Raw genomic sequence first — 24069 nt, forward strand, 5'->3', positions numbered from 1 at the left:
CCACCTAGAGATAGACTGCTTAGAGGTAGCAAGACCCGTCCTGACAGATCCATAATTGATAAACAATTGGTCAGACCTACGAATATCTTTGGTCTTATCCAGATAAAATTTCAATACCCTCCTAACATCCAGGGAATGTAACGACCTTTCCGCTGGAGATGAAGGATTCTGAAAAAACGTAGGCAAAGTTATGGTCTGGTTGACATGAAAATCAGAAATAACCTTGGGAAGAAATTTAGGGTGAGTACGCATAACAACCTTAGCAGCATGAAATACAGTATAAGGTTCTTGCCAACACAACGCCTGAATTTCACTCGCCCTGCGGGCCGATGTAATGGCCACGAGGAACGCCGCCTTCCAGGACAGGTGCTGCAACGAAGCCTTATGAATGGGTTCAAAAGGCTCCTTATCAATCTGGACAGCACCACATTCAATTCCCATGAAGGCGAAGGAAGCCTAACAGGAGGGAACACTTTCTTCAGGCCTTCCAAAAAATCTTTGATCACAGGGATCTGGAAGAAGGAAGTCTGCGAAGGACATTTCCTGTAGGCAGTCAAAGCAGCAAGATGAACCTTAATAGAATGGACATTAAGGCCAGACTGCGCCAACTGGAGAAGATAAGGAAGGATGACATCTTCCTTACATGTCGTCGGATCATAGTTCCTGGACTTGCACCAGATACAAAATCTCTTCCACTTGTACGCATAAGAAGTCCTAGTGGAAGGTCTCTTAAGACTCCTTCAGTATGTCCATACAATCTGCAGAGAGATTCAAATTACCATATTGCACTATCTCAGGAGCCATGCTGCCAAACTCAAAGACGAGAGGTTGAGGTGCAACATCAGCCCCCCGAACTTCGTGAGAAGGTCCGGCCTGCACGGCAGCCGAATGTGATGAAGGAGAGACCGGTGAAGCAGGTCCGTGAACCACCACTGTCTGGGCCATTCCGGGGCAATCAGTATCATCCGCGCCCTGGACCGGGACAGCTTGATGAGAACCGTCGGAATCAGGGGAATGGAGGGAAAAGCGTACAGAAAGCAGTTCGACCAGTTGATCCATAACGCATTCCCCAGCGTCCCCGGCTGGCAGTACCTGGAGGCGAAGTCTCGGCATTTGCTGTTTTCGGCGGTGGCAAACAGATCTACGTCTGAAGTCCCCCACCTTGCGAAGACTTCTCCTAGTACTTCGTCGTTTATGACCCATTCGTGGTTTTCCTGAATCAGTCTGCTCAGTGCGTCTGCCTGAACATTCTGCACACCTGGCAGATGGGTAGCCGTTATCGTCAGTCCTCGAGCCAGAAGCCAGTGCCAGATCGCCTGCGCCTCCTGCGACAGGGTGCGCGATCTCGAGCCCCCCTGCTTGTTGAGGTAATACATTGTGGTTGTATTGTCCGTCTGTACAAGTAGAGAGTTGGTCTGGAAGGACGGGTGAAAGGCCTTCAGTGCCAAGTGAACAGCTCTGAGTTCCAGGAAATTGATGTGGTACGTGGACTCCGTCGGGGACCACGTCCCTTGAATCTGCAGGTCTCCGGAGTGCGCTCCCCATCCCTGGAGAGAAGCATCCGTCACGACAGTCTGAGTGGGAATGTCCTTGTGGAAGGGAACCCCTCTGAGGAGATTCTCCGCTGAACACCACCACCTCAGAGACTGAAGAGCATGCAGAGATAGACGTATCTTGTCGTCCCAAGATCCTCTCCTCTGATCCCACTGATCCTCCAAGCACTCTTGCAACGGTCTCATGTGCAGCCGTGCATGGGGCGTTAGGAAGATACACGAGGCCATCGATCCCAGTAGAGAAGACACCGTCCTCACTGTTGTGGATGGAGTGGTCATAAGAGCCTGAGCCTTCCGAAGCAGTGATCATCGTCGCTCCTCCGAAGGAGACATGCTTGCTGACAGCGTATCGATGGAGGCTCCCAAGTACTGAATGCACTGGACTGGAGTCGGTACCGACTTGGACATGTTGATGTGCAACCCCAGCTTGTTCAAGAGAACGCATGTCTTCTGGAAGTGTGCTTGCGCTCCCGTGAAGGAGGAGGCCTTGATCAACCAGTCGTCCAGGTACGGGTAGACAAACACCTTGTTCTTCCTTAGGTGTGCTGCTACCACCGCCATGCACTTTGAGAATGTTCTCGGCGCAGACTTCAGCCCGAATGGCAGTACTGTGTATTGATAGTGATTGGCGCCGACTTGGAACCGCAGGAACTTCCTGTTTGTGTGCAATGGGCACATGGAAGTAAGCATCCTGGAGGTCTATGGCACACAGCCAGTCTCCCCGCTGCAGCTGAGGATAAATCTGATGCAACGACAGCATGCGAAATTTTTCTCTGCGAATCCACTTGTTTGCTTGTCGCAAATCCAGAATGGGCCTGAACTCGTTCTTGTCCTTTTTGCGAACCAGGAAGAACCGTGAGTACAGACCTCTTCCTCTTTGAGACAGAGGTACGTCTTCTATCGCCCTTTTCCTCAACAGGATATCGGCCTCCGCCTGGAGCTCGCGCAGCTGATACTGCGAGCTGACCGGAGGAATTGATGGAGGCGGGCTGGTGAACCGAAGACTGTATCCATTGCAAACAATATTCAGCACCCACTTGTCCGGAGTAATTTTTCTCCACTCTGCCAGAAAAGATTGAATGCTTCCCCCCACCGGAGCGGGTAACAGTTGCAGGGGAAGTAAGCGCTCAGGGCCTAGACCGGGCCTGGCCTTTAGTCGCTGGAGTTGACTGATGGCCGCCTCTGCCTCTCTGGCGCTTCTGGAACGGTCTTCTGAACTGCTGCTGTTGTTGCTGCTGTTGTCCAGAAGACTGGCCACGCCCTCTGCCTTGACCACCGAACCGCCGTTGGAACGGACGATTCGACTTCTTGGTCTCCTTGGGCTTCTCCAAACCCACCGCTGTGAGCGTTTCGGCCTCCGCCTTCATGCGGGCCATTTCATCATCAGCGTGCTTTCCGAACAGGGTTTCGCCAGAGAATGGAAGATTGGCAACCCTTTGTTGGGCGTCCGGTTTCAGAGACGTAAGGCGGAGCCATGCATGTCGTCGCTGGTTAATTCCGTGGCAGAAACCATGCGCCGCTAGCAGAGAAGAGTCGGCCGCAGCGCTGATGACTTGATTTGCCACCAACATCCCTTCGTTCAGCAACTCTTGGAAGTCTTCCCGCTTGTCCCGCGGTAGGAGCTCCACAAACTGTTGAAGGGATTCCCTGAGGGCTCTGTCATACCGACCCAACAAGGCAGTGGCACTAGCGGCCTTCATTGAGGTCGCTGAAGTCCTACAAACTCTTCTCCCAGACGAATCCAACCACCGAGATTCCTTATCTGGTGGAACTGTGGAGGAAGGCGTGGTGGCATGCTGTTTGCGCGCCGCCGTCACAATCACCGAATCTGGAGGGGGCTCCACTCTTAGAAAGGCCGGGTCCGAGTCTGGAGCACGGTACTTCTTCTGCAGCCTCGGGGGCGCCGCTTTAGTCACCGCTGGGGTGAGAAAAAGATCCATGGCCGGTTCTTCCAGCCCCGGCACCAGTGGCAGTAACGGCCGAGACAAATGCTTCTGGTGTAGTGTCTCGAAGATGACTGATGTCTTGGGAGTGGGCACCGTCAAAGTAATACCCAATTTCGCCGCACCACGTAACAGTACGTCTTGGAAGGACACCAGATCATCAATCGGTGAAACCCTCGTGTCTGGCGAATCCGACAAGGTCTGGGAATAGTCCCTGGTCCCTGACGACCTGGTCCGGGAACGAGACCTGTGCCTCCTGTGGCGCCGTCTAGATCGTGTGGAAGATCTGTTGCGCGAGCGTTCCCTTCTCCTGGAACGGGAGCGCGACCTCCCAGTACGTGGGCGCTCCACCGGTTTCCGTGGAGGCGTCTTCGGTGGTCTATCCTGGGGTTTCGGAGTAGGTGTCCCCATAGGAGGTGTCGGGAGCAGAGGCAGCGACACCGACCTCGGTGGCCTGACAGGAGGCCTCTCCGGCAAAGGCGCGGGCCCATGAGGTGGGACCGGCGGCAGAGGTTGCCCCGCAGGGGGTAGCGGAGGAAGTGTAGGCAGCGGCGGATTAACAGGAGGAGCTTCCTTCAGAAGAGGTGGAGGAGTCGCAGGCCTTGGCGGTGTATATACCACCGAGTACACCGAGCCCGGTGACTTCTTCGGGGGAGGAGCCTGTGACCCAGACCCTCCAGAGCGTGAGCGACGCCTCCGACGCCCATCCCCCGATCCAGCGTGACTTTGAGCGCCAGAATCCCTTCTGCACCGCTTAGGGGAGGTGGAGATCCTCGGGGACGCCGACCTCTTCCTGCTCAACGTCGAGCGTCGTTTTTCAGGCGTGGAACGGCGACCCCTCGACTCCGGCGTCGAACGCCGTCTCCTCGACGTCGAGCGTTTCTTCCTCGATGACGAACGGTCAGACCTCGACGGCGAGCGCCGACTCTTCCTCCTCATCGACAGTTTCCTCACAGTCCTCGACGTCGAGGATCCCCTCGACTGCGATCGACTCGACGGTGACCGGCGGTGTCGCTTCGACGGCGAGCGCCGGTGCCTCCTTCGTCGACGGCGATGCCTCGACTCCGACGTCGACGACGAAGACGCCGTCGGCGGTGACCTCGACGGCGGCCTACCCAGGCCTCTCGACGTCGATCTTCCACGCTGTCTCGACCCGGAGCCCCGGGGAGAAGGGGAACACACCGTCGTCATCCCTCTCGACGTCGTCGTCGATGCAATCGACGTCGACGGAGACCGGGACCTTTTGCTGGTCTTCCTGCCTCTGGGGAGCCCCCCAGAGGCCTCAGCAGGGGCAGAGGGAGCCTTCCCAGCCTGCCCAGACCCACCTGCAGCCTGCAGTCGCCTCTCCTCCAGGCCTTGAAGCCTAATTCTCAGCCTTTCCCTCAGGGTCCTTGTAGAAAAAGTCTGGCAGAGGTCACAATCTTCAGGGACATGCTCTTCAGGGAGGCAAAGAATGCAGACGTCGTGTGGATCAGTCTTGGCCTTCTTCCTTCCACATGCTGGGCACTTGTCGAATAAAGCAGGCATTTCAGATCCCTAAAAAGCCTGAACAAACGCACAGAAGTGAAAGGAAACACCAAGTAGCAACTGAAAACACTTTTAAATCCAAAAAGTGTACAAAAACTCCAATAAACCCTTGAAAAAGGGAGAGCTCAATGCACCAGGGTCCTGTAAGCAGGAGCCGGAAAAAAGAACTGAAAGTGAGAGGGACCTGCTATGCATTCTGGGATACTGGGAGAAGTTCTGGAAAGTTCTCTTAAAGGCACAGTATCCTATTTAAGCCACATAATGGCAGCCTATGGGCTTGTCTGTCCATGCCTTCCTCTCTATCATTTCTGAGGGTGTTTGCTGTTGAAGCAAGGGAAATCTGGACAGGCTTTGCTGTTTGTGGATTTTTGGTGGAATTTTCTAGTTGAAGTACTGGACAGTGTAGCCTGTGAATATAGGCTGCATTATTTGTCTTTAAATTTTCTCTTAAGTGTCTTTGCAGTTCTGCAATTTTCTGACAATTTAAGAGATTATTTTTGATTGCTGGGGTCCTCGCACATGGGCGGGACTATTCACTAGATTATGACTATACACAGAGATCCCCTACTACAGAAAGAAGGCCGCTCGAAGCTCTTAAGAACACTGGCATGGAGACTTTTCATATTCCAACAGGAAATTTATTCAAAGATGTGCCCAGCACCAGTGTCATGTGGGCCACTCTGTAGGCCACCAGACCAAGAGATGAAAGGCTAATACCTCCGCTTATTTGACAGTCGATGAAGACTTAAGAATATGGTGTTTACATGAAACATCCACGGCTTACATATAGGACTAAGGAGCTATACAGCTCATGTCCCATATCCAGCATGTGATGGGCCCGAAGGAAGTGCACAGGTAGGGGAGGCTGTCGCAACCCAGGGGAAGCAACTAAATGAATCAGTCACTTTAAATTCACTTCATACTCTGAAAGTGTACCGTATGAACAAAACAAGCCCAGTCCCGATATTGATCAAGTAGAAACAAGAGGTTAGAGAGGCTACAACCAACCAGTACCCTAATAAAAATGGTGGCAGAAAGTAGAAATCGGTCTCATTACGAAAAACCTTTTTTTTAAAAATTAGAATCTCATTCCATACTATAAGATACAGTGTTGGGGGCATTTGATGACCTCGCTAAGAGAATAAGGCACTAAATAAATAATACAACTGCCCCACTTGGAAATCACTTCGGGACTTACATGGGGTCAAGAATACTCCCCAAAAATATTAGAAATAATAATAGAATAAATTATACTACTATTTTTTATATATGTTTATTTAAAGGCCTCAGAGTCATCCAAGATCGGTTGGTTGAAGTGTGTTAAATAAATGGACCATAAAAAGTGCTGACCTCTTGGTAACTCATTACAACAACATCTGAGAATGGCAGGTGTAATAAATTAATAAAAGATCTCAGGATGGAGATGAAAAATCATGGAAGAGGTATTGCATGCTATAAACTGGAAAATGGTATGAGGTACTCACGTGATTGGGAAGTTGACAATCGTTGGGTTCTTTTCCACGAAGAAGTTATTTTTGGTGAAACGTTTAATGCAGAAAATGAGGTAAGGAGGTAACTTGGTGAGCTGAAAGCGCTTCAGAAAATTCTCCTTATAAGTCTTATACTCCTAGATATAAAAGTCACAGGTTACACAATGAACCACTAATAAAAACTAAAACTTGAGACATGTTCAACCATTAATAAAAGCAAAAAAAAGGCCCTCGACAACTATTAATAAACAAAAATCAGTCATTTATAAAATGACACAAGAGAGGTCAATGATCAACAAGCATTTGCAATGCAATAGGTCTCGCATTTGCTAGAGTTTAGGCTATTGGCATAGCAAATGACAATGCATTTTATTTATCTGTTTTGATAATTAACACATAAATAAAAGACATTGTCATTTACAATGCCATAGTTCAAACTCTTGTAAATACAGATGTTTATTGTACTTAATTTCTTCTTTATAGCGCCTCAAACGCTTCTGGCCACTTTGATGCTAGTGACAGGCATTCACACCAGCATTTGTGTTTATGGTTTTATTACGGTGCACATACCTTTGGAGGAACTGGTGGCCGAAGTGGCCAAGGCGCACAAAACGTAAGCTGAACCCCAGACACTTTAAACGCATAATAAACTTGTCCCTACTGAAATACGCCTGGCCCTATGCGAATAACTGCATGTTTTGTTTACAATGTGTACTGGAGTTCAATTAACATATCACAAACACAAGGAACACGTTATATATTCAAGGGATGACTGAGGCCGGAGCTGCCGACATTGGAGCTGGGAACTAGGTTCAAGTCTCGGCGTTGGCTCACCATCCTGTGATTCTGGTCAAATCACTACATCTCCCTGTGTCTACCAAGAATGAATGTGTCCTCGTATAACGTAACTGGTGCTCATGTAAAGCTCTCTGATACCTTCCGATTGAGTTTGCGCAGTATAAAATTGTAAAAAGAAAAAACAACAAGCATCACATGATGCGAAAAAAGGCTAGCGTATGTGCAGTGTAACTCACTACATGTCCTCCACACAACCCCGCCCATCCAGATACCCGCGCCACAACTAAGAGAATTAAAAACAAGAATTTCCCCACAAAACATCGTCATTAATATAAATAAAAAAAAGTAAACGTGTTGTTTTGCCTCTGCTCCACATTATGTTGAATAGTACTGCTACTTCAATTGGATTTATTTAGTGTTTACGACCCATGGCGAGGTATTGTAGCGCTTCACATGTTGATCCCTTGTACCTGCAGGGCACCTAATGATGACACTGCGCCCCCTATTCATGTGTCTCTGCGTGAGAATGGCACAGTGTGCTTCAGTGCACAGTGGTCTCAAGTTTTCAGAATTCGTAAAAGTGAAAGCTAATTAGCATGCTTGAGAACATCATGGGAAGAAATGTCACAGAGATGTCGACATCAATAACACTGTGGAAGTAGGTGAAAAGCACACTCAGTTGTATTGGATAATTCTACTTTTTTAACCGGTATGTGTGCAGTGTTAGAATTATGTCTGCTGGACATATACACGAAAACTAATGAAAGTGGCCTAGCTCCAAATGGGCAACTAGGGCTGTGTATATGGCGATCGTGGCTATTCTGGAGGAACGTTGTTTGAAATTGTGAAGAGACACTTAGGTAAAAATCATTCTTTTGATCTTGGTAATCTTGTCTTTGGGGCTATTATCACGTGAGCATTCACTTGAGCTTCACTAATGTATTTCAGAGACACATACTATCGCGCAATTACCAGAGAACCAGACAACCTTTCGGCTGCAGGTTACTCGCGCTGAGGTGAGTCACGCGATTTCCACCGGTTCTGTTCTAACCTCGTATCATAAATTTGTTCCTGACTCATGCATTGTCATTTATATGCAGGGATTCATTGATCCGTCATTACCTCTCAAGAGCGACCGCTTTGTTTGCTACTGCTACCTTACGGTGAGAAGTGGGTTATTATTTCATTTTAGATGGTGGCCATCAAATCGGTCTTGGCTTTAACATTGTACTTTTCACTCTTAGATTCATGCTAACATTATTAGAACACGCGGAAGTCCACTTTGGCACCACAGAGATCTTTCAGTAAGGTATGTGAGAACGTATCTGTTTTGGTCCGGTCCACTTCAAATTGGAGCTCCTACGGTTTATGGAGTCTTGTAGTCATTTTGCATCTCTTTGTGTTTAAACAGCCAGCGGCAGTAACAACTTAGAAACCATTAAGTAAGTTTGGGGAATCATGTGTTCGCACTCGCAGTGTTTCACCTTGGTGAAGGTAGTACCACCAAATGGAGTCATGTTGATAGACCCGTTTTGTCTTTACTAACACTGTTTATGTACCATCCACGTGCTACAATTGAAATTGTTTCCTTATGTTTCTTGTTTCCACAGAAAACCCCTGAAGAAGGGACGCATGTCCCGAAATGCATAGGGTTATCAATAAAATGGTCATTTAGATTTGATGTTTTGCTGAAATGTATGTATTTTTGTGGGTTTCCTTCGAATTAATCAGATGTATGATTAGAAACCTGTTTACAAACTGTGATTCAGTATGATTTGTATAATTGCTTTGTTAAAATTGAATTTACTTTACTAAATTGCTATTGTTGATGCGTGTTAGAGCCCTAGTTGCCCATTTGGAGCTAGGCCACTTTCATTAGACATCAATAACACAGCACTGGACATTTGTTAAATGATAAAACAATCACAATGAATACAACATTAAAAGAACGCCACCACAGCTCACTGAGGTAGGTAGAAGAATAGCTGAAGGAAGCTGTGGAGCACAACTCAGATTGTAGTGGCATACACCAATCCATTTGTTAACCATTTAATGGGTCTTTTTTCCCATGTATTGTACCACCATTGTTCTTCTTCCCTGTTCGTATACCTCCTGTGTCTGTGGAAGTGGTATCAGGGCGATGCCAAGGGATACGAAAAACGATATACTTTCGACAGCTGGGGATCAACAAACTGTACAATACACCTTCCACATACATTCCTCGGTGTAAACATCACACTTTACTCAAACCATGCTTCGTCCTTACTCCCACACAACACCAACGCTCACTCGTCCAGGCACTGAAAACACATTCTGAAAAGCATCCAATAACAGCCCTTATCAACAAGCATCATACCTGTTAGTAAAAGTGCTTACTTAGAACTGCTGCTAATTAGTCCTGCTTAGGAACACCTAAAAAAGTGGCTTTCACTGTTTTCTGTTGAACCCTCTCTAAAAGCCGAGGCATGAGCCAATTATGCCGAAATTTGCCGGCATAGCTGTTGAAAACTGGGATTGCCCCAGCAAATCCGGGAGGCTTGGTCACCCTATGATATTACAATGCGGGTCAGGATAGTGCCGGGGCAGCAGTCCTGCTACTCTCCTGCACCGTGCCCCCGTTCATGACTCCTGTTAATGGTGTCTGTTTGCAGGATGTGAACACTTCTTGTTTATACTGGGGATGGGGCTGTTATTATAATGCGGGTGAGAATAGTGCAGAGTCAGCAGTCCTGCCCCTCTCCTGCACCCTGCCCTAGCACAGGACTAGTGTCGCAGGAGATGAACACCCCTTGTTTATACTGGGGTTGGAGGGTGGGGTGGTTATAATGCGGATCAGAATAGTGCCGGCTCAGCAGTTCTGCCAGCCTCCTTGCACTGGTTGCCCCCGCACAGGACACATACCGGCACCCGGGTAAGTAAAGTGCCACGTCCAACTTGTCCCAGTGCATCGCTAGAGTCTAGCATATAGAAGCCTGGACGCTCCTTTAAAACACAGAGTGATTAAAATAATGATCTCCCAGGCAGGTATGCCAGTGGAGGCAACTATGTGAATAAAATAGGTGAAATCCACCCCCTGCATACATCTGTCCGGGGCAAGCGCTAACTGTCCTGCTGGCATAAAGGCTGTCCAATAAACATTACTGCATCATTTGAAATCATTAATGACCGCATACATTTGGGGGATGGCTCATCCGGGCATCATCATCTGGTCCGGGCCATTATTACCGTTTCCGGGGCATTATTGGCTGGGCCGCAGCTGTAATGACAGAAAACCTCTCTCAATGTAACCCGTCCTGCGGTGGGGCAATGACCCTCACACCCACCCACATGTACATCGCACATCACGTCATTGCCACTCACATCTCCCAGCAGGGCTGCTGCTTGTCACCTCCGGCCTGCCTCCTTTTACACAATTGTTGATCCTACGCAACAGGCATTTACAAAAATGCAGACCGTTAACGACCACTCTCAAACGGCATCCAATTCAGTAATGCAAATTCAGTATGTGAAGCAACACTTTCCAGTAATGCTGCTGTGCGTGCTAGTCACTAGTGGGAATGGGCAGAGCACAGGCGGGACATGCGCCCGCCTTTGCCCAATTGCATGCCGTATTTTGGTATATAAAAAAAGTAAAGCCAATGGCAGGCAGCGAAAGCCTGATCACACGCACGAGCGTGTGAGCAGCTTTCAGAACCCCTTACAAGAGGTCTCGCGCTGCACAATGCAACGCTAGGCGCGAGACCTAAAAAGGGGGAAACAGATGCACGAAATACAATGGTATTCAATGAAAATAGCCATTAAACACTATCAGTTTGCGGGGCGACAGAACAGAAGCTCCTCATTAAAGTGAATAAAAAATAAAAAACAAGCCACCAACAACCATCCATGAACGAATACATAATACTAATGAATCCACAAACAATGATAAGTATTGCACAAAAGTAGAGAAAAAGACTAAAGAGATACAAGAAAACTATAGCCACAAGACGACTCATGTGAAAACACAGTACCAAAGAACAACCACTGATTTATAGTTGATCAATAGAAAACCCAAGCAGCCATAAATAGACAAAATAGGAATTAAAAAACATAGTTGAATAACACAACGAGTCAACAACCATTTGCAAACGTAATTGCACAAGAAATTCATGGTGGAAGGCAAAATTCATAATGAAATACTAATTAAGAGACAACCATCATGGCTAGAAGCATCTTTAAAAAATGCTGCCAGAAATGAAGTGAGAAAGTGTCCAGTCAATGATTGCTGAAACCAAAGTGCAAGCAGTTACCTGCCAGATCCTCCTGGATCAATATTTTTATAAATGGATTATGCGAAGTGAATACACCCGAAAAGGATACTTTCCCAGTAACGGTTTCTTAAATTCAAGGTCTGATACATGTTGGACATCTCTAAATAAAACCTTTGCTTAGTTCTCTTTGATGGGCCAAGCAGTCTTTCTAAATATTTCTGCCATCTCACTTGATAAAAATCTTATACATGTGATCAGCAAGCTCTGAAAAGAAGATGCAAGTTTTACCACTTCCTCTAAACACTACTATATATACACAGTTATCCATACAACTATTTCAAAGAAGTAAAACTTGCCACCTGCAACTGACCTAGTTTCCGACTCGAGACAGGCCTTTCCAGATAGCTATCCCACTACAAACTCACTTTATCAGTTCAGACAGAAATGCCCAGTCAGCCTCAGGAGTCTGGTTACCTTCCCACAAATAACTTCAGAAAGAGAATGGACCATAAGAAACCCAGTATCACCACCCTTACATCCTCTCTAACAAACAGAAAGTCCTCTTCTTAAAGATCCACCCAGCAGTTTCAACTCTGGATGGATATGCAGTAATTCAATAAATTGGCAGACAGCTCACATTTATGTAAATTTTGCAAGTAAATACTTTAGAGTTCTGGTCACAGAATTGAGCATAGGATTAAACAATTAGTGAGTAATTAAGAAATGGAGGCTCTAAATCAGTCCTGTGGTTTTTACGCGAGTCAGGCTTTCTGAAGCACATTCCGCCCAATTCTGCAGCTATTTCATAGCCCTCCTGCTCCCTCTTGCCTATTTGTGTGGTATGTTTGCAAATAGCTCCAATATGTAGAATGATCATAATGGAAACACGTATTGCAGGGTCCCTAGCGTACCTTTTCGATGATCCCGTTGAACTTGCCTAGGATGCTGAAGAGTGGCACCTGGGGGATAATGAGCTGCTCCTTCTCGTCCTTGTAGAGCGGCGCTGTTGGCAGGTCAAGCATCAGGTACATGAAAGTGGACTCCAGAGTCTTTTCCTGGTATTCTGCATTCAGGAGCAGCTGCTCCTTCTCCTCTGCGGGCTGAGAGTGCAAAGAGGCATGAAACAGAGCGAAAGGTAGGAACAGCAAACAGGGCATGTCTTCCCTTGACTCAGCCAGGCACAGGGTCCTGTGAGGATGCGCAGAAGTAAACAGCTCTGACAGTCCTAGATACTAGGCTACTGAACATCCCAACACTGCATCTAAACATTTTTTCTCTCAAAACAATGTATTGAGCAAAGAGAACGCTGCTCCAACACTTACATATCATAACATCCATATATTTCACCGGTTATTCCAGCTCATTTTTAGCGCAACTCCATCCCCTCAAGTCTCTCCTCCACCCTCCAACGTACACATGGGTAATCAGTGGCTGCATGTAAGGGCGCCCCACTTGTCATAACCCTACTGTATGTATCGGTGCCTTCTGTACATTACATTTCTAAAGGGAGTGGGTCGCCAGTAAACAGTGCGAGGGGTTATGGGGATGTGGTGTCCGGTGGCCCTGCAGACTTCACAGCCCTAGAAGCTAGAAATATTTCTAACGAAAAGGGTATATGCCTGAGAAAGAGTGGAAAGCATCACAGGAGACCAGACTGTTTGAGTTAACTCACCAAATCAGGATGTGGCAGCTTTTTAGTAAATATCCGCATAGATCCCTGGAACACGTCTGTCACAATTGCTGCAAAATATAAAAATATGTTACTTTACAAAAACTGGTCACAATAGAAATTCTTGTTCTCTTTTTTGGTCGAAGGCATAGCATCTCTCCTGAAAGCATTTGAGTAGAATAATGGAACCCAATGTTGAAATCAACATTGGTCAGGCTATATAATTCAATAAAAACAAGCATTGACAAAGCAAGTCATTTTGGCTATTGCCTTGTGAAAAAAATGTTTTCTTATATATTTGGTTAACCAAAAAAGGTGTACACCCTTCACTCATGCAAAGTTGTTACAGCAAGAGCAATAGTGATGCATCATTCCTTAACCCTAAGCGCACACACCGGATTATAAAGGCTGCACAATACAAGCTTTTCTGCAGAGATTCAGTGACCTTGTGCACACAAAATAGCTACAATACAACACAAGTGCAAACATACCGGAGAGGCTGGCAAAGGCTGTAGCAGTAACTGGTACATACGGACACACACCTCTAAATTCAGCTGTTGTGCAACAAACACAGGTAAGTACAGAAGAGACAGTTGAAATCCTGCCTACAAATCCACATGTACAAACATGCATCAATCGATCGATCCAGCACAGGTAGCCCCACCACAACCTTCACTCACATTGCACCAGTTCAGGAAATATTAAGGCCTCACTAGTACCTGAACTGCTGTAAGCAGTTGCAATCACGTCTTGAGTAGGTGCTGGGCTGCTACAGGGCAAGGATGCCACAGGCCATCCTGAATCTGCTGCTGATTTGTGCAGTCTCCTGACTTTGCCAGCTACTGCAGTAAGTGCTACTAGATCATCCCAGCAGCAGGTCTGGGTCACACAGGGAACACGGAGCACGGTGCAGACCCTGTCCAGATACAACAGGACCCACAGTGGTGCGACCTGTAATGTGCTAACAGGACTGGGTGAGGAACCGGACCACAGATGCAGACAGTGTGGTTCGAAACACATTATAACTATGATAAAGTGCATCCACTTGGAGTTTCATCAGTCCATAATCTGGGCTCTGCTTAACGCCTCTCAAGAAATATCACAGACAGAATGTATTCTAAATCTCATTTATAAAGAGGATACAACATATTTAAAGTATGGGTAAAGTCTGCAAGCCCTCCCCCCCGGGGTGTAAAAAAGTCATACCAATGAGAATAAATAAGGAATATGCTACTTACCAGTATGCATCTGTTCTTGGCATGTAGGGCTGCTGACATTCATATCTGTGCATAGATCGCCGCCTAGTGTTGGGTCCGGATGATTGCACTTTGTTGTCTTGGAAGAGCCTTCAAAGTATCACGAGATAGGTGACTCCTCCCTTGGACTACAGTGCGCATGGGCAACTTCTCCATCCTCAGATTGGTTTTCGCCATTGTGGCAGAGATGGAGATAGTAAAGTAAGAGATGGCCATGCCAAAGATAATGCTGCAGCTGCGACAGGCACCAGGGAGGAGGGCGGGCGATATGAATGGCAGCAGCCCTACATGCCAAGGACAGATGCATACTGGTAAGTAGCATATTCCGTTCGAGGCATGTGGGCTGCTGAATTCATATCTGTGCATAGACTGTATAGCAGTATCTCCTCAAACGGCGGTTACCTGTGCAAAGCTGCAGCAGTTTGAAAAAGAGTTTTGAGGACAGCCTGGCCTACAGCAGCTTGCTGTTTTGCTTGCACGTCTACACAGTAGCGTTTTGTGAAAGTGTGCATGGTGGTCCATGTGGCTGCCTTACAAATGTCTTCAAGAGGAATATTCCCTAGGAAAGCCATGGATGCCCCCATTTTCCTTGTAGAGTGTGCTCTTGGGGGGACTGTTAAAGTGTGTTTTGCCTTTTGATAGCATATCTGAATGCATTTAACTATCCATCCGGCTAATTATGACTTTGATATTGGAGTTCCTTTGTGTTGTGGTGCAAAAGCAACAAATAGTTGCTTCGTCTTTCTAAATGATTTAGTTCTGTCCACATAATAAAGCAGAGCTCTTTTTACATCTAGTGTGTGTAGGGCTCTCTCAGCTACTGACTGTGGATTTTGAAAGAATACTGGCAGTTCTATTGATTGATTAATATGAAAATTGGATACGACTTTTGGCATGAACTTAGGGTTTGTTCTAAGAACCACCCTGTTGGCATGTACTTGCATGAAAGGTTCTTGAATTGTTAGTGCTTGTAATTCGCTTACTCGTCTGAGTGAGGTAATGGCAACCAAGAATGCTACTTTCCACGTTAAGAATTGCAGTTCGCATGAATGTAGAGGTTCGAAGGGAGGTCCCATAAGTCTGGTAAGTACTATATTTAGATTCCAGACTGGGGAAGGGGGGTGTCTTGGAGGGATCACCCTTTTAAGACCCTCCATGAAAGCTTTGATTGTGGGTACTCTAAACAGTGAAAGGTGTTGCCTGTTTTGAAGGTATGCTGCTATAGCAGCGAGGTGTAGTCGTATCGAAGAGTATGCTAAGTTGCATCTTTGTAGATGGAGCAGGTAACATATAATATTTTGTATGGAAGCATCTAATGGGTTAATTTGGTTATTGTTGCAGTAAATAACAAATCACTTCCATTTAACTGCATAGCACGCTCGTGTAGTTGGTCGTCTTACCTCCCTAATGATGTTCATGCAGTCTGGAGGCAAGTTAAGGTATCCAAACTCTTAAGACTTCAGGAGCCAGATCGCTAGGTTCAGCTGATTGGGATCTGGGTGTCTGATTTCTCCACGGTTCTGAGTTGGAAGATGGGGTACGAGGAAGAGTCTTTGATGAGGAACTACTGAAAGTTCCAGGAACGTTGTGTACCATGGTTGTCTCGCCCATGTGGGAGCAACTAGGATTAGTGTGAGTGACTGTTGCCGCAGTTTGCGTGCCACCAAGGGAATCAGCGGTGCTGGGGAAAAAGCGTACGCAAATCTGCCTGAACAGTTCATCCATATCGCATTGCCCTGTGACAACGGATGTGGGAACCTGGCGGCAAAGTACTGGCATTTCGAGTTTTCTTTTGTGGCAAACAGGTCTATCTCTGGGTGACCCCACTGTTTGAAGAATGGCTGGAGAACTTGGGGGTGAATCTCCCATTCGTGTAGTTGCTGGCTGTGCCTGCTGAGCAGGTCTGCCATCTGATTGTCCTTCCCTGGAAGATGTTCTGCTAAGAGAAAAATGTTTTTGGAATTGCCCACTTCCATATGCTTTGTGCTAGGTGGGACAGCTGTGGAGAGTGTGTTCCTCCCTGTTTCTGGATATAGTACATTGCGGTCTTGTTGTCCGTCCGGATCAACACAGTCTTGCCGCACAGGTATTTCTGGAATGCTTTCAGGGCTAGGAATATCGCTAGCAACTCTAGTTGGTTGATATGCAGTTTCTTTTGTTTGGTTGTCCAGAGCCCTTGTACTGTGTATTGAAGGAGATGGGCTCCCCAGCCTGTCAGTGATGCGTCCGCTGTTAGTACTAGTTGTGGAACCAGCTCTTGGAACAGTCGCCCCTCGGAAAGGTTTTGTGGGTTCCACCACTGCAGAGAGTTGTGAGCGCGACTGTCTACCAACACTAGGTCTTTTAGTTGTCCTCGAGCCTGGTTCCACTGCCGTGCTATGGCATGGGGGACAATGAATATGCAGGAGGCCATCATGCCTATGAGCTGCATCGAGCTGGCAGAGAGTGTTGTGGCAGAAATTTGAGAATGAGCATCTGCATGCTGGCTATCCTTGCTGAGTTTGGGTATGCCTTTGCTACAGAGGTATCTATAGTGGCTCCCAGATATTGTTGTGTGTGGGATGGTTGCAGATGCGATTTTGGGTAGTTTATCGAAAACCCTAGGCTGTGTAGCAGCTGAAGTGTTTGAGACGTGTGTCTTGCACATTGTTGGTACGATTTCGCTTGTATTAGCCAATCGTCCAGATAGGGGAACACATGGATGTGTTGCCTTCTGAGATGGGCTGCTACTGTCGCTAAGCATTTTGTAAACGCTCTTGGAGCCGTGGTTACCCAGAAGGGCAAAACCTTGAATTGGTAGTGTTGACCTTGTATTGTGAATCTGAGATATTTTCTGTGAGCTGGATGGATGGGTATGTGAAAATACGCATCTTTGAGGTCCAGTGTTGCTAGGAAGTCTCCTTGTTGTAGCAACGGGAGCACTTGCTGTAGTGTGATCATATGGAGGTGCTCCGACAGGATGTATTGATTTAGGGGTCTGAGGTCCAATATTGGTCTGAGGGAACCGTCCTTCGTGGGAATAAGGAAGTATAGGGAGTATACTCCTGTTCCTTGCTGGTGGAAAGGGACTGGCTCTATGGCCCCCTTTTCCAGCATGTAGTTCACCTCTTGTTGGAGCAGGGTGATGTGTTCTTTGGACATAGGACGGTGTCTGGGTGGTGTGTTTGGTGGTGTAGAAGTGAGTTCCAGGCAATAACCATACTGGATAATTTCTCTCACCCACCTGTCCGTGGTAATTGCGTGCCAGACAGGTAGGAACTGTTGAAGCCTGCCTCCGACCGGTGTTAGGTGGTCTGGAGGTAGCGTGATGAAGTCACTGTTTTGTGGCAGTGGAGGCTCTGGTGTTATTGCCTCCACGTCCTCTTCCCTTATTATTGTTGACCCTATAACCTCCTCTGTTTGTGTTTTTGGTGAAGGAACCTTGTGTGCTGCTTTTGTATGAAGAGGACGTTTGAGAGGTATTGTCTCGTGTGGTTGCCCTGTATGAGGAGCGTCGAAAGGAGCCTCTATGTTGCTGAAACTGTAATGCCCCCATTGACTTTGCGGTTTCTGTGTCCTTTTTCATTTTATCTAAAATGGTGTCGACAGCAGGGCCAAATAGAAAGTCCTGATTGACTGGCTGGTTAAGAATGGTGGACTCGTTCTTAAAGCCGGAAATACGCAGCCTTGCATGTCGGCGTAGTAAAATGCTAGTGTTAATAGACCTTGCTGCTGTATCTGCTGCGTCAAGCGCACATTTGATGGAGGCGTTTGAAATGAATTTTCCCTCTTGTATGAGGTCATCAGCTTGTGCTTTAAAGGGCTCAGGTAGGTGTTGCTTTAAGCTTTCGAGCTGGTCATAGTGTGCCCTGTCATAACGGGCTAGTAGAGCTTGTGTATTCGCAATCCTCCATGAATTGGAGGCTTGTGCTGCTACCCTTTTACCTGAGGCCTCTAGTATCTTTGATTCCTTATCGGGTAGAGGTGCTTCCCCCGTTGTCTGAGAGTTGGCCCTTTTACGTGCATTAGCCACTACCAGTGAGTCTAATGGTAATTGCCCTCTGATGTAGGGAGGGTCTGTAGGGGCTGCCCTATACTTCTCAATCCTGGGATTGATTACCCGTGCCCTGGCTGTATCTTTAAATATGTCAGGTGCGTGTTTTAACACTCCCTTTAACATGGGAAGTGTTCGGACACTCTTTTCTGAAGTAGGGAAGGTGTCAAATAAGAAGTCTTCTTCGACAGGGTCATTATGCATGTCTACATTGTGGTACTGCGCTGCCCTGTCTATTAGTTGGTTGAATATAATGGTGTCATCAGTAGGTGACGGCTTAGTTGGATAGGAGGATACATCAGGGATGGGATGGGTGTTGTAAGGCTCTGTTGGCTCCTTCCATCTTGTGGGTCAGGATCTTGTGGAAAATCATAGTCAGGCTATGGATCTTCCCGTGTTCCCCTCATTGTCCCCGTGATGAGAAGGAGAGTAAGGAGTAGTAGGCATAATAGGATAGAAAGGAATGAAGGGTCTAGAGGGAGAAGTCCCAAAGTCCTTCTTCTTTAATGGAATAGGGGAATGAGAGCCAGAGTCCAGTGGCCTCTTCTTACTGTGCAGGATTGGGACTTTACCAGTGTCTGGATTAATATATATTTTAGTTTGGTCGTCTGATGGATCTGGGTGGAAGAGTTCTTCCTCTACAGTCCTTGGTTGTGTTTTGGACTTTTTCGGGTCGATAACACCTTCTGGTATGACGACTTTTGGTGTTTTATTGATTTTCTTCGGCTCGGGCCCTTTCTTCGGGTCGATGAGTGATTTGGGGTCGACCGGATCTTTTGGTTCGACACGTTTCTTGTGCTCAACAGGCTTTTTTGGTTGACAGTCCTTTGCCGAGTCGATGGTCTTTTTGGGCTCGACTGGTGTTTTCGGAGCACTTGTTTTTGGGTTGATCGCCTTCTCCGGCCGGGTAACAGGCTTCGGTACGGCACCCTTTTTGTCGGCGACCTTTGCCGGGTCGACGGTTTTTGGTACAGCGGGCTTGTTCGGGTCGGCGACCTTCTTTGGTTCGGCGCCCTTCGGCTGTGTGTCCTTGTTCGGTTCGACGACCTTTTTGGGGTCGACGCCTTTTGGCTGAACTGCCTTTTTTGGGTCGACAGTCTTCTTCGGCACAACGCTTTTGGGCTGTATGGCTTTTTCCGGGGCGACGCCCTTCGGGTCGACGACCTTCTTGGGGTCTGGAACCTTCTTAGGTATGACGGTACTTGGCCCCGGGGTCTAAGAAGGCTTAGGTTTCGGAGCCGAGCCGGATGGCGGGGCTGGCGAAACTGTTTTTGGATCTTGGCTTAAGGCCTTTTGGCGATGCCTCGACTGGAGCCTTCGGTAACGGGGTAAGTGGTGTCGGGGGCAGTGTACTCACGATTTGCCCCGGTGGGATCTCGTCATCTGAGTCCGAGTAGTCCTCGACGGTGATGATCTCTAGGTCCGAATCTGGAGCTTCCGGTAGTTCTTGGTCATCATCGAAGATGTTGTCTGGTTCCGGTGCCTGTTGCTGCATCTCTTGCCTCGCGGCCCGTCGAATCCGTATGGTCTTCTTTGACCGAAACTGGGCGCAGGCTGGGCATGTTTCCTCTTTATGGTCTGGTGAAAGGCACTTGTTGCATACTGAGTGTTTGTCAGTATGTGGGAACTTGGAGTGGCATTGTGGGCACCTTTTGAACGGGCTTCTTTCCATCGACGGCAGAGTATAGGAGTAACATCCGCACCCAATGGCGGAAAAAAACAATCTGCGGATGGAGAAGATGCCCATGCGCACTGTAGTCCAAGGGAGGAGTCACCTATCTCGTGATACTTTAAAGACTCTTCCAAGACAACAAAGTGCAATCATCCGGACTCAACACTAGGCGGCGATCTATGCACAGATATGAATTCAGGAGCCCACATGTCTCGAACACCATAAACCTTGAAATCATTTGGAAAGACGCATACTATTTTACTTCCCGTAAGCGCTCCCCCACACGGGAACATTCCAGCTGGTCCGGTCCCAGGATGCTTGTTTCCGGTCCAGGGTAGACATGGCTAGGCAGTTCGGGCTGGACTGTTCCCATGAGGCACAGGATCAAGACTGCTTTGAATATTGCTGGGTCTGAACTGGGGTGGCGAAGTGAACTAAAGAACAATGATGGATTCAACCTAGATCTGAGACTGGGGGTGAGCGTCTGAAAAGTTTCAGCGCTCCGTGCATCATCTCCTTGTGTTTGCTTTGGTCGCCCTAAGTTGACAGGGTATGCCCAGGCGTGGGTCTCTTGCTCACTGTGACTGGATTCAAGCTAGCCTGGCTGATGAGGGGTGTTAACCCTAAACCGGGCCCAGGATGCTTGTTTCCAGTCCAGGGAAGACATGGCTTGGCAGTTCGGGTTGGACTGTTCCCATGAGGCACAGTGTCAAGACTGATTTGCATATAGCTGGGTCTGACCTAGGGTGGCGAAGTGAGCTAAAGAACAACGATGGATTCAACTCAGATCTCCGACTAGGGGTGAATGTCTGAAAAGTTTCAGTGCTCCGTCCATCATCTCCTTGTGTGTGCAGATCAGGAACATATTCATGCCGCTCACAGGGCGTCCAGAGTTTTCATGTGTATCTGGAGACTACAGGTAAAGGGAAAAAAGCAAATAAGTGAAAACCTTTGAATAGGTTTAATTTACTGTAGGTATTTATTTTTTGTAATGCACTGGAGGCAGTTACCACAAGATATATAGATCAAGTGGCTTTAGCAGGTGGAGTAGGTGGATGACTCTCCCGCCAACCGGGGTGTTTTCTTGTGGAACGTACATGGCATGGAAAATTTTGTCAGAACAACTGATCTTACTAAAATATGGGAGGAGAATATGATTATATGTTTCTAGAAGAATTGGCCGGCTGGAGAGCAATTACCTCTGAGAGGTTTTAGGCAGTTTGTCAAACATGCAACAAAAGGGGGAAGTGTACTCACAAGGAGGGTTGATGACACTGATCTCAACAAAATTTATCAAAGGTGCAAGTATGATATAGACGAGCAGCGACTGGCTATTGGCCTGCCATCTTGACCTGTGCGTTGGTTGCCATCGTGTCAACAGTTTGATTATAGCTAATGTTTATATAAGTCACGGGGAGGCTCAGCAGGAGTTTTGGCAAGTGTTTATTACAGACATGGTATCCCAGACACAAATCCCAGGGGCTTCTCCCATTCTTTTAATGGGGGGCTTTAATCACCGATTGGCACCAGCCGTGGAAGAAGTCAGTGAGAGTGATCTGTTGGAAAGTTATGGAATACCGATTGCAATCTTCCCCAAAGGCACCCAATCAAAGTATGATCTAAAATTAAACAAGTTCATGTCTGTGTTAGGATTTGTGTGCCTAAATGGCCAGTTCAAGGAGGATATGCTGGCAGCCGAATCATTTGCGCTTGGCAATAAGAGCTGCCTATTTGACTATATTTTCATACAGGACTGAACTTTGTGACATGTCAAAGTTCTGAGGTGGTTAGAATCATGGGCAGCGACCAACTATTGGGGCTTAAAAACAACTCTTTCGCTACCACAGCACAGGGATTTGGTGATCCTGATGGAGGTGTACTTGCCTAAATGTCGACAACCAGAATATACAACAGATAAGTGAGGAATGAATGCAGTATCAGGTGTCCAAGAAACTAGGGCATGGTGGGGAGCCGAGCACCAATGTTGTGAACTGGTACTTTGAGACTATCACAGATGTTGTGAAATGTTTGAGACCAATAATTAGAAGGTGTAACTTAGAGGCTAAGGAAGTTCAAACTTGTTGGTCATCTACATAGCCCTGGTTTGATAAAGAATGTTTAGAGTTAAGAAAGAGGCTGAGGAGAGCTAGACCGAAGAGGTGTCTCCTGGAAGCCTCAAAGTAAAGTGAAAGGTACAATCTTATAAAGAAGGAATATGCTGCTCTGATTGGAAAAAAGAAACAGTATTTTAACAATGCAAATTGGGATCTCATGATTCGTACCCCTAGGCTAAAGATATGAATACGTTTTGGAAGCTAGTCCGAAGTGGATGCAAGAAGTCAGATGAACCCTTAAGGTGCATGGTCCCCGGAAAATGCTTGGGTGGTACATCTAAGTAACATATATATGGTCAGAGAGAGAGGAAAGTGGCCTAATCCGGAGGAGGAGGAGCTGGTGAAATTGCAATGAGTGGATTAAGATGGGCAGAGCAGGTCAGGAAACCGCTGCAGCACTGACGGTGGGGAAATTCAATGTCATGGAGGCTTCCCACTTGTGAAAGCGGGAGTTGAAAGCAGCTGGCAGGAAAGAATCTAGGGTGGCCGATTTAGGTTACTTTGCAAGGAAACCTCAGCTACCTATATGCAGGAGTCTTGGCATAACCACCTGATGAACCCCTATTTATCAGTATTCCCCAACCTCCAACTGCAGATGCAGTTATTACATTTCGGGTAGCCTTGAACCTTAGATTCTTAATATGAGGAGTTTAATTGACTTTACGACCTGGATAAAAATTGTTACTGTGATTTGCAAGCATCAAATTTTAATGTTCATTTTCTACTAGACTGTTTGATTTTAAAATCTCAAGTTCTATAAAAATGCAGTTTTCTTAAAATATAATATTGATCATTGTAATGAGGCACTTACATTGCTGACTGTAGACAAGTGCACCTTTTTGACATGGTCATCGCCACCTTTTGCCTTGTATTTGATGTGATTTCCAATGGAGGTGCGCTGGGTTCCTGCTAACCAGGTCCCCAGTGCCATATCTCTTTCCCAAAGTTTCCCTCTAATTACCCTTAGCCCCCTTCAAGTCCCTAGTAGATGGTACCCCTGGTACCTAGGGTAAGGAGGTTTAAGAGTGTCCTTAGGGGCTGCACCACAAATTGTGCCACCCTAAAGGACCCCTCACAAAGCACATACAGACTGCCACTGCATGCTGTGTGTCTTGGTGCAGACAAAAGTGAAAACACGACATGCTACACACCTGTGTGCCATGCCCACTGGCACTGCATGCAGTATAGATAAGTCACCCCCTACAGCAGGCCTTACAGCCCTGAGGCAGGGTAAACTATACTAGATGTGTGGACATATGTGCATTTTTAGATATGCTCCTGTGCTGGTCAGTCCGATAGCTGTCAGTGCAAGTGAATAGGGAAGCCATTTTAAGTACATGTGCTGGACACTGGTGAAAACGAGCTTCCCCAGCTAAATGATCGCTTCACTGAAAATAGGGATGTTTGGTATCAAACATCTTGTATTAATATACCCACACTGATTTCAGTGTTGGATTTATTAATACATGGACACAGAGGGCATCTTAGAGGTGCCCTCTGAAACCCTAAGAGCTACTGGTGTCCTGGTTGACTGGTTTTCGCCAGCTGGCCTCCAGAGACTAGTTTCTGACCCCCAAGGGTGAGACCACAGGAAGTGGTCATATAAAAGATTTATAGGGCGGTGCAGTGACCTCAAGGGTATGTAGCCCATTGGCTACTACCCTACATACCACAAACTCTCCTAAATTCAGTATTTAGGGGAGCCCCTGGCACCAGGAAACCAGATACTGTAGACCTGACAGCAGAAGACGAACGGGAGGAGTC

The 24069-nt window shown here is 47.0% G+C and overlaps 1 protein-coding gene across 1 annotated transcript in view; it reads right to left on the reverse strand.

Annotated features, from left to right (window-relative positions):
- USP39 (ubiquitin specific peptidase 39) overlaps positions 1 to 24069 on the reverse strand; it is a 166437-nt gene that overhangs the window by 4804 nt on the left and 137564 nt on the right. The window contains exons 8-10 of the mRNA XM_078666873.1: positions 13234 to 13301; positions 12473 to 12661; positions 6508 to 6650 (exon numbers count right to left, since the gene is read on the reverse strand). Of these exons, the coding sequence (XP_078522999.1) occupies positions 6508 to 6650; positions 12473 to 12661; positions 13234 to 13301 (400 nt within the window). The remainder of the gene's footprint in view (positions 1 to 6507; positions 6651 to 12472; positions 12662 to 13233; positions 13302 to 24069) is intronic.

This window comes from Lissotriton helveticus, chromosome 11 (genome assembly GCF_964261635.1).
Source record: "Lissotriton helveticus chromosome 11, aLisHel1.1, whole genome shotgun sequence".
NCBI classification, from domain to species: Eukaryota; Metazoa; Chordata; class Amphibia; order Caudata; family Salamandridae; genus Lissotriton; species Lissotriton helveticus.